The sequence below is a fragment of the Lemur catta genome, chromosome Y (assembly GCF_020740605.2).
Source record: "Lemur catta isolate mLemCat1 chromosome Y, mLemCat1.pri, whole genome shotgun sequence".
In the NCBI taxonomy this organism is placed as follows: Eukaryota; Metazoa; Chordata; class Mammalia; order Primates; family Lemuridae; genus Lemur; species Lemur catta.
The window spans coordinates 3,854,062-3,869,256 of NC_059156.1; the positions used below are offsets into that span (position 1 = coordinate 3,854,062).

Below are 15,195 nucleotides of genomic sequence, written 5' to 3' on the forward strand. Positions count from 1 at the left end.
GCTCTTTGCTGGAACAATGAACCTCACAGGACCAGGTTTGCCAGCAATGTTGTAAGAAATGAGCATAGGGTGGGGTTCTGGGAAAGAACACAGAGGTACAGGGGAGGATAGGAAGCATACGACTTTCTCGTTCTGGCAGGGGTGCCTAAATAAAACAAAACAAAGGCTTGATCAACCACATTCCTCATACGCATGACCTCATGAGAAAGTCTTTGTTTCCAAGTGACTCAGTGTGGGTAAAAAATGCAAACAGGCAGAGCTGAGGGAAACAGATGGGTGGAGTCATTCTTACACAACGCCAGGTGATCCACATGCGTGCTGCCTTTCTGCAGATGCTACTGTCAGTGTTCCTATTCTGGGATGGATTAGTCTTTTCCATGAGACTCTATGTTAGGTGAAGACTCAACAACTTAACAAGTAACACCATCGTGAGTACATTACTTTCTCATGTAAACTGCAACAAGGACACTTCTGTGAAACACGCTGCACACTGCTTCTATAACCTGAGGGGTCCACGTTTGTGGCCTTTTCCACAGGCCACGTGTGTGGTTAAGTAGTGAAAAGGGAAAGAACTGGGGTTGCCTGCAGAGCATGAGTTACAAGCCCCACCCAGAATGACAAAACTCAGGGTGCTCCTTCCCCAGTGGGTAGCTGCTTCCAGAAATAAGTGCGTCTCCGCACAGAACAAGGGATTGACTGCCAGAGATGAAGGGACATTTCAGGGTTTAACCCAGAAAATTTGTACTTATTCCCAGATAAATCATTTCCAACGTGGGCCCCATTGCCGGTAACACACTAATACTGTAGTTACACATTCTTGGCCAACATGAACTAACTCCCTGGCCCATAGCTTTTGTGAGAAGACCTATGGTCTTTCAGGGATGAGTGTTTGGCAGAGTTCACGTGTATATTTTCTACCTGCAATCTGCATGGAAAACCTTCTCATAGATATCAGCTTTTAGATATTAAAATCTAACTCGCCTTGCTGCTGCTTGGGTTTGGTCACCTGAGGCTCTCAAGAGGGAGCCTTGGCCATGCTCTGGCTACTGTCTCCATGACGCACAGATGCTGAGCAATGAGTTCTTCAAAACTTGACCCCAACCTGCGGGGACCTTTACAGCTCCCACATAGTGAAACCTCTTATACTATTGCACTGGTTAAAGGAGACTGCTCTAATCACCCTAGATGGAAATGGGAAGGCAAGTTGTGTGGTCCTCCAGGAACTGTAAACCAGGAAATTTCGGAGGACTTACCTATATAAAACCCTATATTAGGTAAAGACACAATAAGGAACACCATTATGAGTACATTCCCTTCTCTTGTAAACTGCAATGCGGACATCTGAGTTGGAGCTTAGCAGATTGGCATGGTGATAAATAGATTTTGCTAAGAAGATTAAATGGCAGGGCTCTTTACCAGTCTGCCCAGCCGTGGAATGAAGTGGGGACAAACCTGTCATGCAGAAGGTAGCAAAATCATTAGGTGTCTCCTCTTGACTTGAATGCCGGTATCTGGTGGGTTGGCCTCCTTGTCCACACTAGTGATTGCAGCTTACTGAGTTTCTTCCTCAAGGTTTAGGTGTACCTCCGCCCTATTAGTACAGTCACATGAGCACTGATGTGGGGCTCTTATTATAGAAAGTTACACAAGTTTCCTAACTTTTTCTTTCACTGATTATCAGTGCCTAGGGGCCACAAAGTACAGTGTCACCTGACGAATCTGTGAGCATTCTGCCTGAATATCACGGAATCATACTTGTTGTTTCTCATTGTCAGAGTCTTGGAGGTGTGCTCTGTTTCAAATGAAAATCATGTTTGTTATGTGCCCATAATTCTTTCTCTGTGTGTGTGAGTTTGTCTCCGTCCCTGTCTGTCCCTGTGCCCTTGTCCTTCTGATGCTTTTGCCCTGCCTGTGTCAATTTGCAGACTCATATCTCTGTACCATGCCAGTCTTTGACACACCGTGTTTTTCTATAGAATTGAGTCTGTTGTCATCTATCTGACTAAATTTAGCTTGCTTCTCTGAGCAGTTATGTACCTGAATTTGTCCATTTTACCCAATCCTGGATCAAAATGTTGTAACTCCTTTGAGATTATTTGGGAAATGACTTTTGGTAAGGCATAAAAAAGTCCTTTATTGTAAGTCATATCTAATACTGATATAATTGTAAAAAAAGAATAACTGTACTGTTACTGCAAATCGCTAACCCAATCAATATATAAAAATATAGGCTTACTTTTACTTAGTAATAACTGTGGTTCCCACAGGACAATGAGAACTTTTGAAGGAAGGTACCATGGAACTTCCTACGAGGGAGCAAAGGTTGATTGATTTCTGTTTTCTAAAGCAATGATGAAAGGAATTGAGTATAATTTCTCCCTAGTATGTTCTCTGATTATTCATTTAACAATCATTGTGTATTCACAATTTCTTCATAATATTTTACTAAAAAAACACAAACAACTTAGATTTGTGTTCATCATCGTGTGATAAGATGGAAAAAAATCCGTGTCCTCAGTTATCAAGTATAGAGAAGAGAGGGGTAAAATAAACAAACAATGTATGGAAATAGGACAAATAATGGTGTTACGGCCTCACCTGCGGGATAGGAGAATTGAATGGATGTCAGATATTCAGAGAAAAGAACTGTTGTTAAAGAATTTTCTTCTTTTGCTTTTATATTTAAAAAAGAATTACATTCCACAGGGTGAGAATGGGACATTGTCTTCCAGTGCTCCCGCCCTTTCTTTATAATGGCTATGTGTATTCCACTTTGTACATGTACCACAATTTCTTTATGCATTCCGAAACGGAATGGTTCAATATGGAAGTAAGCTAGCATACGCCGATATGTCGGCAATAGTAAAATGTGAATAGCACAGGTACAAACACGGGAGGACAGGTATTTCTTTGACAAACTGATGTCATTTACCGTCGATACACTCACCCTTAATATGATTGATGGATCTTGCAGGGTATTTCTCCTCCTATTTTTAGGGTTTTTGGGGACTTCCATACTGTTTTTCATAATGGCAGATCTAATCTACGTTTCCCCCAACATTAGGCAAGTGTTACATGCATTTCTCTACTTCCTCACCACCCCTTATCTTTCGTTTTTCTGTTGATAGACAGTCTTACAAGAGTGAGGTCAAAACCTCATCGCGGTTTGGATTTGTTTTTCCGTAATAGTTAGTGGCATTGAACATTTTAAATATATCTATTGGCCATATGTGTGTGTCAGTTCGAGCAATGCTTATTTAGGCCTTTTGCCCATTTTTTAATGAGGCTCTTTTCTTGCTATTCAGATTAATTCCTTACTTACGGTAAAGCATTAAGCCCTTTTACATCTATATGGAATGAAAAGAATTTCTGCCGTTCTCCGAAACGTCTCTTTTCTCAGTTTTTGTTTCCTGTGCTGTACAGAAGTCATTTGGTTTGATATAAACCCATTGTGTTTCTTTACTTTTGTTTACCGTTGTTTTGAGATCATATGAAGACAGTAATTGTCATGAGCTACATCATGGAAATTGTCCCTTATGATTCCTTTCAGTATTTTTACAGTCTGAGGCCTTATATTTAAATCTTTAATCTGTTTTGAACTGATTTTTTATATGGCAAGAAAATCTACCTTTATTTTTCTGCATGTACACTCCAACGTTTCCCCAATATCATTTTTTGAAATGACTGTATTTTATTCCTTGCCTATTCTTGGCTTCTTTCTCAAAAGTTATTTGACTGTACATGCATACATTTATATCGTGGCTCTCTCTTCTTTTTCTTTACCCATGTATTTTGTTTTATTCAAGTATTGTGCTGTTTATCAGCATAACTTCGTGGTATAATTTGCAGTCAGGTAGAATGATGTCTCCAGGTTTGTTCACTTGGCTCAAAATTACTTTAGGTATTCTGGGCATTTTTTGTTTTACCAAGCAATTTTAGGGTTTTAATATATCTATTTATTGATTTGGTATTTCTGTCTTGAATGTCACCGGTATTTTGATAAAGATTGCATTGACTCTTTGGATCACTTTGTGTACTGCTGAGATTTTAACACTGTCAAGGAACATGAAATATTCTTACACTGATTGGTGACAGTTTTCCATTTCTTTCCTCAAAGATTTATCAATTTCTTGTTGTCTTTCATCAAGTCGACACTTTTTCACTTCCGTGGTTAGAGTTATCCCTAAGTATGGATTTCTGAAATTATTTTGCTGCCTTATTTTTCGGACCGATTACCATTAGTGTCTACAAACTCTACTGCTTTTACAGGCTTATTTTGAATTGTAAAACTTCAATGAGTTTCTTCATTTTTACTGGTTTTAGATTTTTCTATATATAAATAGCACACCGTAGGGAAACAAGGAATATTTAACTTATTCCTTTTGATTATGTTTTCTTCCATTTTGTTTTGTTTGTTTTGGTTTGATTTGGTTTTCCTCCTGTTTAATACCTTTGGCTAGAACTTCCAGGGTTTTGTTGAACAGAAGTAGGGACGTGTGTCCATTCTTGTCTTTTCCCAGATATTACACAAAATGTTCCAACTTTTCCCCATTCACACTGAGGTTTCCCTAGAGTTGTCACGAGTGGTTTTTATGGTTTTCAGGTACGTTATTCTGTACATAGTTTGTTGACAGATTTTACCTTGAAGAGATGTTGAATTTCGATAAATGGTCTTTCTTCATCTGTTGAAATGACCATAGAGTTTTTGCCCCTATTCTGCTACAGATATGCATCATATTCTTTGGTTTCTCTGTGTGGAACCATTCTTCTACTTCTGGGAGAAATGCTACTTGACCATGGTGAATGATGTTTTTAATGTGCTGAAATTCAATGAAACTCAATTTGCATGCATCTGTGAAATGTCAGAGGTGCCTCACACTGATGTTGCTTTCTACTTTTAGACCATTGTGTTGAGAAAACTTACTTGGTATAAGGTCTACAAAGGGGATAATTTCTGTATTTCAAAAAATATTCTGAGACTCGCTTTCTGGACTTGCATGTGGTCTCCCCTGGAAAATATACTCTGTGCAGGTGAGAAAGTCCTTGGGTGATAGGTTGTTTGAGGAAATGTTATGTATACGCCCACCAGGTTGATTGGAAACTTCCCGGCTGTGAGAAACATGTCTTACATGTGCATAGGCTCTGACTACAGGCAGTATGCTCTTCTGTCGACATAACCGTGAACTTCCTTATGTGTGCAGAGTCTGCCCTCCTCTTAACTTGAATGTGGTTGTAAGATCCTGGCTCGTAAACCTATGTCCTACTCACCAGAGTAGCACTGAGCTTTTCCCCTTCCAAAAGTTTTGAAATTTTGATTGCTTTAGGGGATTTGCTTTCTCAGTTTTCTTCTTTGCAGGTAGATGTTTCAGAATCCTGGTACCCTTCATCCTCATTGAGGAATCTGGGTTTCTTTCTTATACGAGCCCTACTCTGATAACATTATCCTTATTTGTTTTGGGAAAACTTGGTGGGTATAAGGCACAGATTCTTTTTTCCTTGGATATCAGTGTTTATTTACCTCTCATAGACCCTAACCCCTTCACATATAGTATGTAAAGGATGTAAATGTATCATCCTTTACATAGACACATAGATAGACAGATACATAGATTTTTCTAATGAAGAATGGCAAGTCTCATGAATTTGGAAAGGAGAGCTGTATTTCTCAAAAGGGGTTACAGCCTGCAGGTGACCATCGTACAGGCTGGGAAGCCCAGGCATAGGCAGAAGGCCAGAGGAAGCACTAGCAGGCAACAGTAAAGGGAATAGGAATTTCATGTGAATAAGATGTCAGCACATAAATATTTAAAAACGTGTAGGAAGACTCATTGATAGTTATGTAAGGAGAAACCAGTGTACGCATAATTGAACATCATGATCCCTCCTGTTCATGGGACCCAATACCAAAATGGGTGGTAGTAACATGATGCAACAAGGGCGGAGCTTTTGGCCTTGTGATATGAAAAGCTGAAGTGGGCCAGGCTCATTGGCTAACGGCTGTAATCCTACCATTCTGGATGCCGAGGTAGGAGGATTCCTTTCCTCACGGGTTAGAGAGCAGATGGAGCAACACCGAGAGCCTGTCTCTCTAAAACTAAATATATATAAGTTAGTAAAACTAAATATATATAAGAGGGTGTAGGGGTGGGCCGCGACTGTCCCAGCTATCCATGAAGCTGAGGCAGCAGGATTGCTTCAGGCCAGGAGGTGGAGGTTCCCGTGAGCAAGAATGATGGTCCTACTCTCTATCCAGGCTGTTCCTTCCTGCTGGTGTCTAGATGGTTCCTTTTGGGCAAAGGGAAATCTGTTCTGAGGAGTGTGCAGTGGATGGGACTGGGATTTGTCTTTGGATCCAGAGCAATGGAGACTGGCCCATCCCTCCTGCTGTGGTTTCCTTCTGCTCCTCTCAGGGCTCTGCAGAAAGATTCAGCCAGGTGCCACAGAACACAGGAAAGTTTGTGTAGGGGCCTTCAGCTGCCCACTGTAAGCCAGTGTGGGCCCACCACAACCAGAATAAGAAACAACCTACCAGACAATAGGATGGTAAAGGGAGGCCAGGCCTCAGACAGCAAAGCTGAAACTGCCCCCTGAGGGTGCCAGTCCCACTGCTTGGCCTTGTGAGTCACCCTGGGGAAAGGGGACCAAAGATGATCTTGCAAGTACACAGGCTGTGAGTGATGAGGGAACCTATCTCCTCAGCTATTCTAAGGCGTCTCAAAGTTTCAGTGTCAGTGGAAGTAGTTGCCCAACATTTCCCCTGTCCTAACCCCATGGCAGTGTCTCTGTGTCCTCACTTTTTATCAATATGGTCCATGAGATATCATGATAGTCCATGCTAAGTCTCCTGCAATGGAAGTAATTTTAGGGTGCGGATCAGTCAGGGCTCCAGTGTGACTCTCCTTACGAATGCAGACTCTACATGTGTATTGGCCTGTCTCTTTGTCTCTGTCCGTCTTTGTCTCTCTCTGTCTCTCTCTCTGTGTCTCTCTCTCACACACAATTGAACTGTCGCTCTGTCTCTCCCTCTCTCTGCCTTCCTCCTTTCTCTCAGCCTCCACACTCACATGCCTCTCAACTGAACTCTGTGTCTCTTTCTCTCACCAACTCTGCAAGCCCATCTGTCTGAAGCCTTCCGTGCCCTGCTTGTCTAACATTTCTGCTCCTTAGGTCCATCTGCCAGTCAGTGGCCTTATCCTCCCAGGCTTGCTATCACTTTGTCACTTCCACTGTTCATCCCACCTTGTGTCTGTCATCTCACTAATGCCACAGAGCGGAATCATTTCGTGTCTACTAAGCCATCTGTTTGCTGGAGTTTGGCGGTTCTGCATGGGTAAGCAGTAGGGATAGTTTACTTTGGGGCATGGGCCACCAAGACACCCCTCAGTGACCGAAAGGTAGCACGTCTCTGGTTAGTATCCTGGGCGAAGCAGTCATTCAGCCATCCACTCTGCAAGGAAAGGCCTGATTGTTCTGCAAGCCATATTAGAATTCTGTGCTTCCGGGAGCAGTGAGGAGGGAAATTCAATAGAAAGGCCAATTTCATGTTGTCTCCTGGAATCCTCTTTGAATTGTAACTACCTAGGGAAATCCATCTGAAATGTCCCTGAATCTTAAAAATCCTCTCTTTAACACACCCCTGAGTGTCACCATTGCATCAAGATCCCTCAAGGATATTAACCCAGAAAACCTATTCTTGTGTTTTGAGGATCAAGGGGTGCACTACGCAGAGAGAGCCGGTTTCCTGTGGCGGACTCCACCTCGCAAGGTAGGAAAAGTCCTATGTATGGGACAAGGTCTACACTCTCCCAGTGGGAGAACAGCACCTCTCCAGGGCATGGTCTGGTGGGGATGAACGCCTGTCAAGGGCTTCACAGAGACAGAGCAGGATTCCAGGCTCACAGCCCAGAAAAGAGTGGTGATCCCAGGGTGATATCCTTGGAGCAGAAGGATCTGCAAGGAAAAACTGGTGTGACAATTGTCTACTTTGCAGTCGTAACCTGTCCCCGGCAACAGGTGCCAAGCTGTAGGGTGGGGATGTTACACAAGCTGGGGCATAGAGCTTTCCTTTGAGCATCCACCCTTTTTGGCAGGGTCCCTTTCATGTCGTCAGCCTGATATGTTGGAGATTATGTTTCCTACTTGGTCCAGGGACTGCAGCCAAACATTCTCCACAATGAGCTTGGCCCGGGGAGGAAACCACCTGACACAGGGGTTGAAATATGCTAAACCATCAGGTCGGCAGATGCCAAGCCAGAACCTCAGTCACCAAACATCTCATGAGTACAACATGCTCAATAGCCTCTTTCCATTTTGGAGGCAACAGGCCACTATACATGGGTATGGAGGACGAGGAGACGTGCAGTACAGGCTTCCTGCATGGACCCGCTAAACAAACGAGGACACAAGAGTAACATCTTGCACAGAAATGTCCTCCCAATCAGGTACACGTGGCAGCACCTTCCCCATGGGAAATGGGACCATCGCTGGAAGAGCAGAGAGAGGAGAAGTTTTATTAAAGTTCTGTTATGGTGACTGCATTATCATATCCAACACACTTACCTCTTAAACACACCATATGGTTTTCCTTGCCTTGAACTTCATCTTAAAATGTTGCGGGTCAGGGTGATTCCGGACATGGCTGGACAGGACCCTCTGCTGAAGTCCTGACAGGTTGGCGGCAGAGCGGGACACAGGTCTCTGCAGGAAGGAATGTGGAAAGACCCAGTTAAATTACCTGTGATATTCTGGGCATAAAGAAGTCATTTCAGCTGTGCTGCGTTGGGTGGGCAGCTGGGAGGACTGCATTGTGGACACCACCCCTCCTCCTTGCGTTCCTGGGATTGTTTTGAAAGGAAGCTTCAGGAAGGGTCTGATCCAGCCGCTCACTGAGCCAGTGCCACTGTCTCATTCTGTGTCCTTTCCATCTGTGTCCACTCTTTCCCTCAGTCTCCTCGCTCTCCCTTCTCATTCTGTCCTTCTGTTCAAGACCTGGCCGTTCCTCTGCCTCTGACCCTGGCCCTGAACTCATTCACTAGCCCAACTGCCACTCTGGTCTGCGGTGGCAGCGATTCCCACCCAGCTGCATCTGGGACCTGACTGGAAGTTGCAGCCTGAGATCCCCTCTGTCATAGGCACTGGTACCTGGGCTGGCAGCATACCATGGGATCTACTGGGTCTGTACCCAGGGAATCATCTGCCTCCCTTCCGACCTTGCCAATTGTCTAGAAATGTAGACACAGGCCTGAGGATATTTGCCACAGGAAAGCCCAGCAGCAGCTGTAGCACGTCTCTCTTGTTCCCATCAAGACTGGGCATGTGGAAGCCAGTCCATGTGGGGAGTGACACCACATCCCAGTATCCAGATTCCCACATAGCTGAGATATATGTACTTGGCCTCTGTCACGCTGATATTTGCATGGACCGAGCTGCATAAAAGTCTGCACCCCAGAAATCGGGGATACCGCTGGGTCACCTCTGGTCAGCCACCGTCACAGGCAGAGGGGTCATTGTGTTGCCCTGGGAAGCAAGCTGGTGTCATGTGGCAGGATTGTGGATACATCATTTGTGCTTCATGTTTTGGGACCTCGTCCAGTCCTGAGACGGTGCTGGCCTCTGGAGCCAAGCTATCCCACGCTCGCCAGGCACCATGAGGCTCTCCCCTGTAAGCCCCACAGCAGAGAAGGCCTCCTCTCTGTTCTCCTGCTGTGGGCTTCCCAGTGCCATGTGGTGTGCATGCTTCCTTCCAATAAATGCTCGCCGGCTTCCCTCGAGGCCAATGTCACATCCTACGTGTAACCGGTTTGATAAACCTGAAAAGCTTTGCTCAAAAATTCTTTTAGTTCACTGAAATGTCTGGCCCCTCTAAATGGCCGTGCCAGCAAGACCTATCTCAGCCAGGGTGATTTAGCAGCTACACTCTACATGAGGCTGAAAATAGACAATTGTATGGCCAAACTGAAATACCAGAACTTTATAACTTTGCGGTGTACTAATGCATTGTCTTTTGCGTTTCTTTGGCAGGAAAGTGTGCACCTTCTCCCACCACATGCTTGGTGGGAACTGTCAGTGTAAGCGATATTCCACCCAATAGCTGTACCTAAAAACGCACTGAGCATGTGCACGAGGCTGAAACAACAGCGAATATTCCCCGCAGTTCACTTAAAGCGTCTGCCTAGGAGGGCCTTCGCCCTCCTGTTTTCACCATGGGACATATGTACGAGCATAATTTCTCAGTGCACTTGCCTGCCCGGCGCTACACCTGTACCACGCAACGGTGCTCACACCCCTAACGCATTCTTGAGTTCGCTCCCTGTTGGGCAGGGAGGCGCATTTGGGACAGTCCCTACCTCCCCTCTGCATTAACGCACCCACGGAAATAAATGTAATCCTCCTTAAGATTCCTCAGTGTCTCAGTGATTGACTTTCTGTGCGGAGGGCAGCTCCCAACCCCCCCAGTGAGTTGCTTAGCATTCCCAGGGATGCGACCAGGTGGAAAGGGAGCAGACGTGCACTTTCCACTCTCCCGAAAAGCAGACAGCAGAGGCCTGCACTGCAGCTGACAACGCCCCATGCCGGCCGCAAGGTGCTCGGGTATGTTGGGACTCAGAGGCCCAGGGCGCATGCTGAGTCGGCAGCCCCAAGGCCACAGCTTCGGCCCCAAAGCGAGGCGTGCCCTGCGGGATGGCTCACAGGCGGGTGGAGGGGCGGGACCAGCCAGCTTGAAGGCCTCCATCCTCCCACCGATTGGCGGCAGTGAGAGACAGGCAAGCCGCGGGTGGATCCGGGAGCTTCCGACCAATCCGGCAGCCTGACGGCACAAAGGCCGGCGTGCGCGTGCGTGCTGACTATAGGCCCGCGAGGGGGCTCCAGCCAGGGCCGGGCCGTGTGCGCTCCAGGCGTCTCTCAGGCCTAGCGTGGGCCTGCAGCCGCTGGGTTCTGCCAGTCCGCTCTGGGACCTGCCTGCCTGCCCTTCCGTCGCAGCTGACGCTAATCAGCACCAGGGCCACATGGCGGGTGAGACGGGGCCCGGGGCCAGCGAGCCTCCCCGGGAAGCCTGGCACGGCCCAGGTCTGGGCAGGGCCCTTCAGGAGGCTGAGGCCCAGGGCCCTCCCGGGGAGCCGGCCCCGGGGGCCTGTGGGGCCCGTGCGGTGGGCTGGGCGGTGCAGCTGTCGGTCTGTGGGACGACCGAGGGGGGCGTTGTGCTCAGCGTGGGGGGTCTGCCGGAATGTGTGACCCTGGCGGAGCCCACAGGGGAGGAGGAGGTTCTGGTGGTGGAGGACATATTGGAGGCCGTGGAGGTGGTGGCAGAAGAGGAAGAAGACGACAATGACGATGACAAGGAGGATAATGAAGATGAGGACAGTAGTCAGGCGCAGGCCGGGCGCTGCGTCTCGGCTTCAAGTTCCCCGCTGGAGGCGCTGGAGTTGCTGGAGTTGGAGCTGAGCACCGCGAATGCTGCAGACAGCAGGGTCTTCGCTCGGCTGAAGCTCAAGCTCCGTCAGCGGCAGAAGGCTTACCTTGAGCGCAGGAGGGCCATCATCCAGGCCATCCCTGGCTTCTGGGCCAGAGCTGTATCCTTACCGCTTCGGAATCAGCAGGTGGCCACCTAGGGGGATGGGTAAAGAGCATGCAGGGAGCCACGCAGGAGGGGAAGGGGTCTGCAAAAGGCAGAAGAGGGAGAGCGGCAGTGGGGCCGGACCCCCAGGCCTCCCTCATGCCAATGTCAGCACCCGCTGTGGGGGGATCCTGTGAGCCTGTAGAAAGTGTGGGAACACATGGTCGGGACGAGCAGCAAAACAGGATTCCCCAAAATGGGGGGAAATGTCAAAAGAAGCCTTTGCCACAGAGCAGAACTTTGAAGGACAGGTAACTGAGGAACACCCCAGAGAGCTGGGAGTCCACATAGCTTTTGCAGCCATGGAGATCCACTGTGACTCACTGCAGCTAGCAATCAGCCTCCACAGGATGTGGTGAAAATCTGGGGCTCACCTTAAGAAACCTACTGTACTCTGTAAAGCACCAGACGCAAAGATTGCTTTCCATTTGTCTTGTGCATTTCTCCCTGGCATATGTCTGGGGCACAGGGCACACGTGCCCTCCTGGGCACCGACACAGGCAGCTTCCCCTCACGCTCACAGTGGTACCTTCAAGGCACACGCCCACACGTAGGGAGGAGCCCAAGTTGACAGAGGGCGTGAGGAGAGGACAGAGCCCATGCAGACGTCAGCAGTGTGTGTCCTGCGGCCAGCACACGAGGGCCACCTGGGGCTCAGAGGGCCTCAGGAAACAGCCCTCCCTGACTCTGTGCAGGATTCTCAGACTTACCCACGCCCAGGAAAACCCTAGTCCTGAGCATGTCTGGGGCCAGGCAGGGGCTGAGGAAGGCCATGGGAGGGCTGTAAGTGTGGGGCTCTGGGGGCTTCTGTGCCCCCACCCTCCCTCGTTCTCCATGCTCTCCAGACATGCTGCATGGCTCCTGGCCTCTTTCCCTAGTGTGGAAAGGCTCCTTGACCTCAGGCAGATTGTGTACCATCCCCAGCTGTCAGCTGTGATCACGGAGCAAGACAAAGACGTGCTGAGCTACATGATCAATCTGGAGGTCAGGCCTGGGGGACGGAGTCTGGCTGGGGAGGGTCAGTGGGACAGGATGGGGACAGCTTGAGTGGCAGAGCTGGCAATGGTAAAGGACTCATACAAACATCAAGGAGACCCCCTCAGCACAGACTCCTCCTCCTTCACCCTCTTTTTCCCTGGCAGGTGGAGGAAGTAAGCCTGGAGAATTACCGCTGTAGGATGAAGTTTTTCTTCCTTCCCAACCCCTACTTCCGGAATCAAGTGATCGTCAAGGAGTATCACCTTGATATCACTGGTGGGACATGCCTGCCTGGGTGGTGGGGGAGGGGCATTGAGGGGGTGTAGGCCGCACGAGGACACTTCCCTAAGTTTTGGGTTTTTTTTGTTTCTTTGTTTGTTTCTTTAGGTTACCGGGCATCTCGTTCCTCTGCCATTGAGTGGTTCTGGGATTATGAGGGTGAAGCCCCATTCAGGGAGCAGGACTCCACCGATGTAAGCTTCTTCAGCTGGTTGTGCGAACACAACTGCCCGGGCTCTAACCGGATAGCTGAGGTGGGGCTCCTGTGCACGTCTTCTGAGGTCACCTCCGTGGGTTTCTCGGGTTCTGGTGATGTGGGTTTGATCCTTGGGTGGACCTGTCCCTGTTGCCCTGCCAGATCATCAGCGAGGACCTGTGGCTCACTCCCTTGCACTACTACCCCAGGGATGAAGACCTGGTGTGAAGAAACACAGAGGGCGCCAGGTGAGTAGAGCAAAGTATGGGCCAAACCCTTGCTTCTCGGTTACCTGGGAAGTTGTAGAAATGCTGAGAGTCAGAGTGAGAGCAGTGAGCAAACCCAAGTCACAGGGAGGTGGGAGAGAAGCTGGCAGTGGGGAACTGAGAAGACAACAGGTCAGGATTGGGGTACCTCAAGCTGCAAGACCCCCAGAGGAAGCCAGGAGTAACTGGAAACTGTGTTTCTCTGAACTGTCATGCCATGGCATCCACCCCACCCTGAGGCCTGGTAGCAACCACACAGTGGGGCCTCCGTCCCTCTGAGCCAGCAGGCAGATGTCTACATGTTGCTGCCCATGGTGATGCCCCTCTGTCAGTGTCTGAGTTGAAAATCCAAGCCTCCTCCGGAATTTCTCCTCGATGCCCACACCTGCACTGCAGCCCGTGCAGACGGCATGGGCCATTGTCTGGGAAACTGGGAAACACACTGGGGGCCCATGGGATGCAGACTTGAAGGGATCACAGAATGGCAAGGCATAGTGAGTCCTGGGGAACGAATATGGGAACCAACAGCTGTGGGCTCCCCTTGTCTTCACAGACACCTACTCTCCTTTGAACCTGTGCCAGTGTGTATGTGTATATTGTGTGTGTGTTCAAATATGTGAGAATGTGTTTACATGAATGGGTGTGCGTGCGTGTCTGTGTATTTGTTTGTGTCTGTGTGTGATCCCTGTGCTTTACACACAGCTTTTTAGATGTTAGCGTTGGAAACCTGGGGAGCTTCTGCTACTCAGAGACTTTAATAGTCTACTTGGTTGTCCCAGGAGGAAGACTCCACAGGAACGGACGGCTGCTGTAGGATACAGAGATGCCCTACATGTGCAGTGGCCCTTACATGGCAATAAACTCTTATCAATTTCCGTTGTGTCCCTGAGTGCTTCCCTGGGAAACTGGGAGGAGGCTGTGAGTAAATGGGACCTGGGAGGGGTGCCCTTGAATTCCATGTGAGTCCCTGTGTGTTTCAGTGGGCTGCCCCTGAAAGAGGAGGAAGCCCTGGACACGACAGGCACAGACTTGGCAGGGAGGCTGGCCTTCTCCCTACTCTGGCGTGGGCAGGGGTAAGCACTGATCAGCTGGCAGATGTAACACGAGGGCATGTGGCAGTCAAGGCCTGGTGACAGGTGCCTGTGTAGCTGGCAACACCTCCTTTCTAGTCTTCCATAGGCATGTGGAAGATTCCCCCAGGACCTTCCCTAGAATGGTCACAGGGGCTGAGGGGAAGAAAACAGGGCAACATTCCCCCGAGGACTTCTCGTGACCCACTTGTCCTGGCAGGAACATGCATGCGCACTGCCCTCAGGGTGCCCAGTCCAAGCCCCCGGGAGGAGCGTTCCCAGCAAAGGTGCTGGACGTGCCAGTGGGAGGTGCGTGGAGGCAGGGCTGGAGGTTGACAGGGCATGTGGCAGCACTGTGGGGTCCCAAGGATCACTGGCTCTCTCCCGCTTCCTGTAGGGCCCAGGGCCATAACGAGGAAGAGGCACGTGCCCTGGCAATTCCACAGGCCCCTGAGCATCGTTTTTATTGCTGGAGTTGTACCCTGACATCCACATAGAGACAGGAGGAGGTAGGGACTGAGCAGACCGGGGTGTGAGGCATGAGCACGCTGTGTGCCCCCTGGGATTGTCTTGCCCAGAGGATGCCATCCTGGGAGTTCCTGCTATTGCACAGAAAGGACAGGGACCGAGGCTTCAAACCTCACCTTGGCCATGGCCAGCTCCCCCGGGGCTCATCCGTAAGAGGGAGCCACTTCCAGAGAAGACCTGGAGCCTGACGACAAGGTGAGGGAGTAACTGTGCCACAGCTGGCTAGGGGTGATCCCAAGGGGTGCCCCAGGTGTGTCTGTGGTC

The 15,195-nt window shown here is 49.0% G+C and overlaps 2 protein-coding genes across 4 annotated transcripts in view; both read left to right on the plus strand.

The window, feature by feature from the left end:
• The window catches only part of LOC123629050 (F-box-like/WD repeat-containing protein TBL1X), a 1,209,717-nt gene that overhangs the window by 1,055,377 nt on the left and 139,145 nt on the right, over positions 1-15,195 (plus strand). The gene's annotated exons all lie outside the window — the stretch shown is intronic.
• On the plus strand, positions 12,241-14,208 carry LOC123629067 (testis-specific Y-encoded protein 1-like). 2 transcript variants are annotated; one of them, XM_045539017.1, is made up of 5 exons: positions 12,241-12,598; positions 12,757-12,868; positions 12,980-13,125; positions 13,230-13,315; positions 14,113-14,208. In XM_045539017.1, exons 1-4 carry the CDS (start codon positions 12,449-12,451, stop codon positions 13,293-13,295), a joined length of 474 nt encoding a protein of 157 aa, XP_045394973.1. In that variant the 5' UTR covers positions 12,241-12,448; the 3' UTR covers positions 13,296-13,315; positions 14,113-14,208. The 2 variants fall into 2 exon arrangements, with proteins under 2 accessions (XP_045394973.1, XP_045394974.1); XM_045539018.1 differs by having other exon boundaries at positions 12,980-13,065.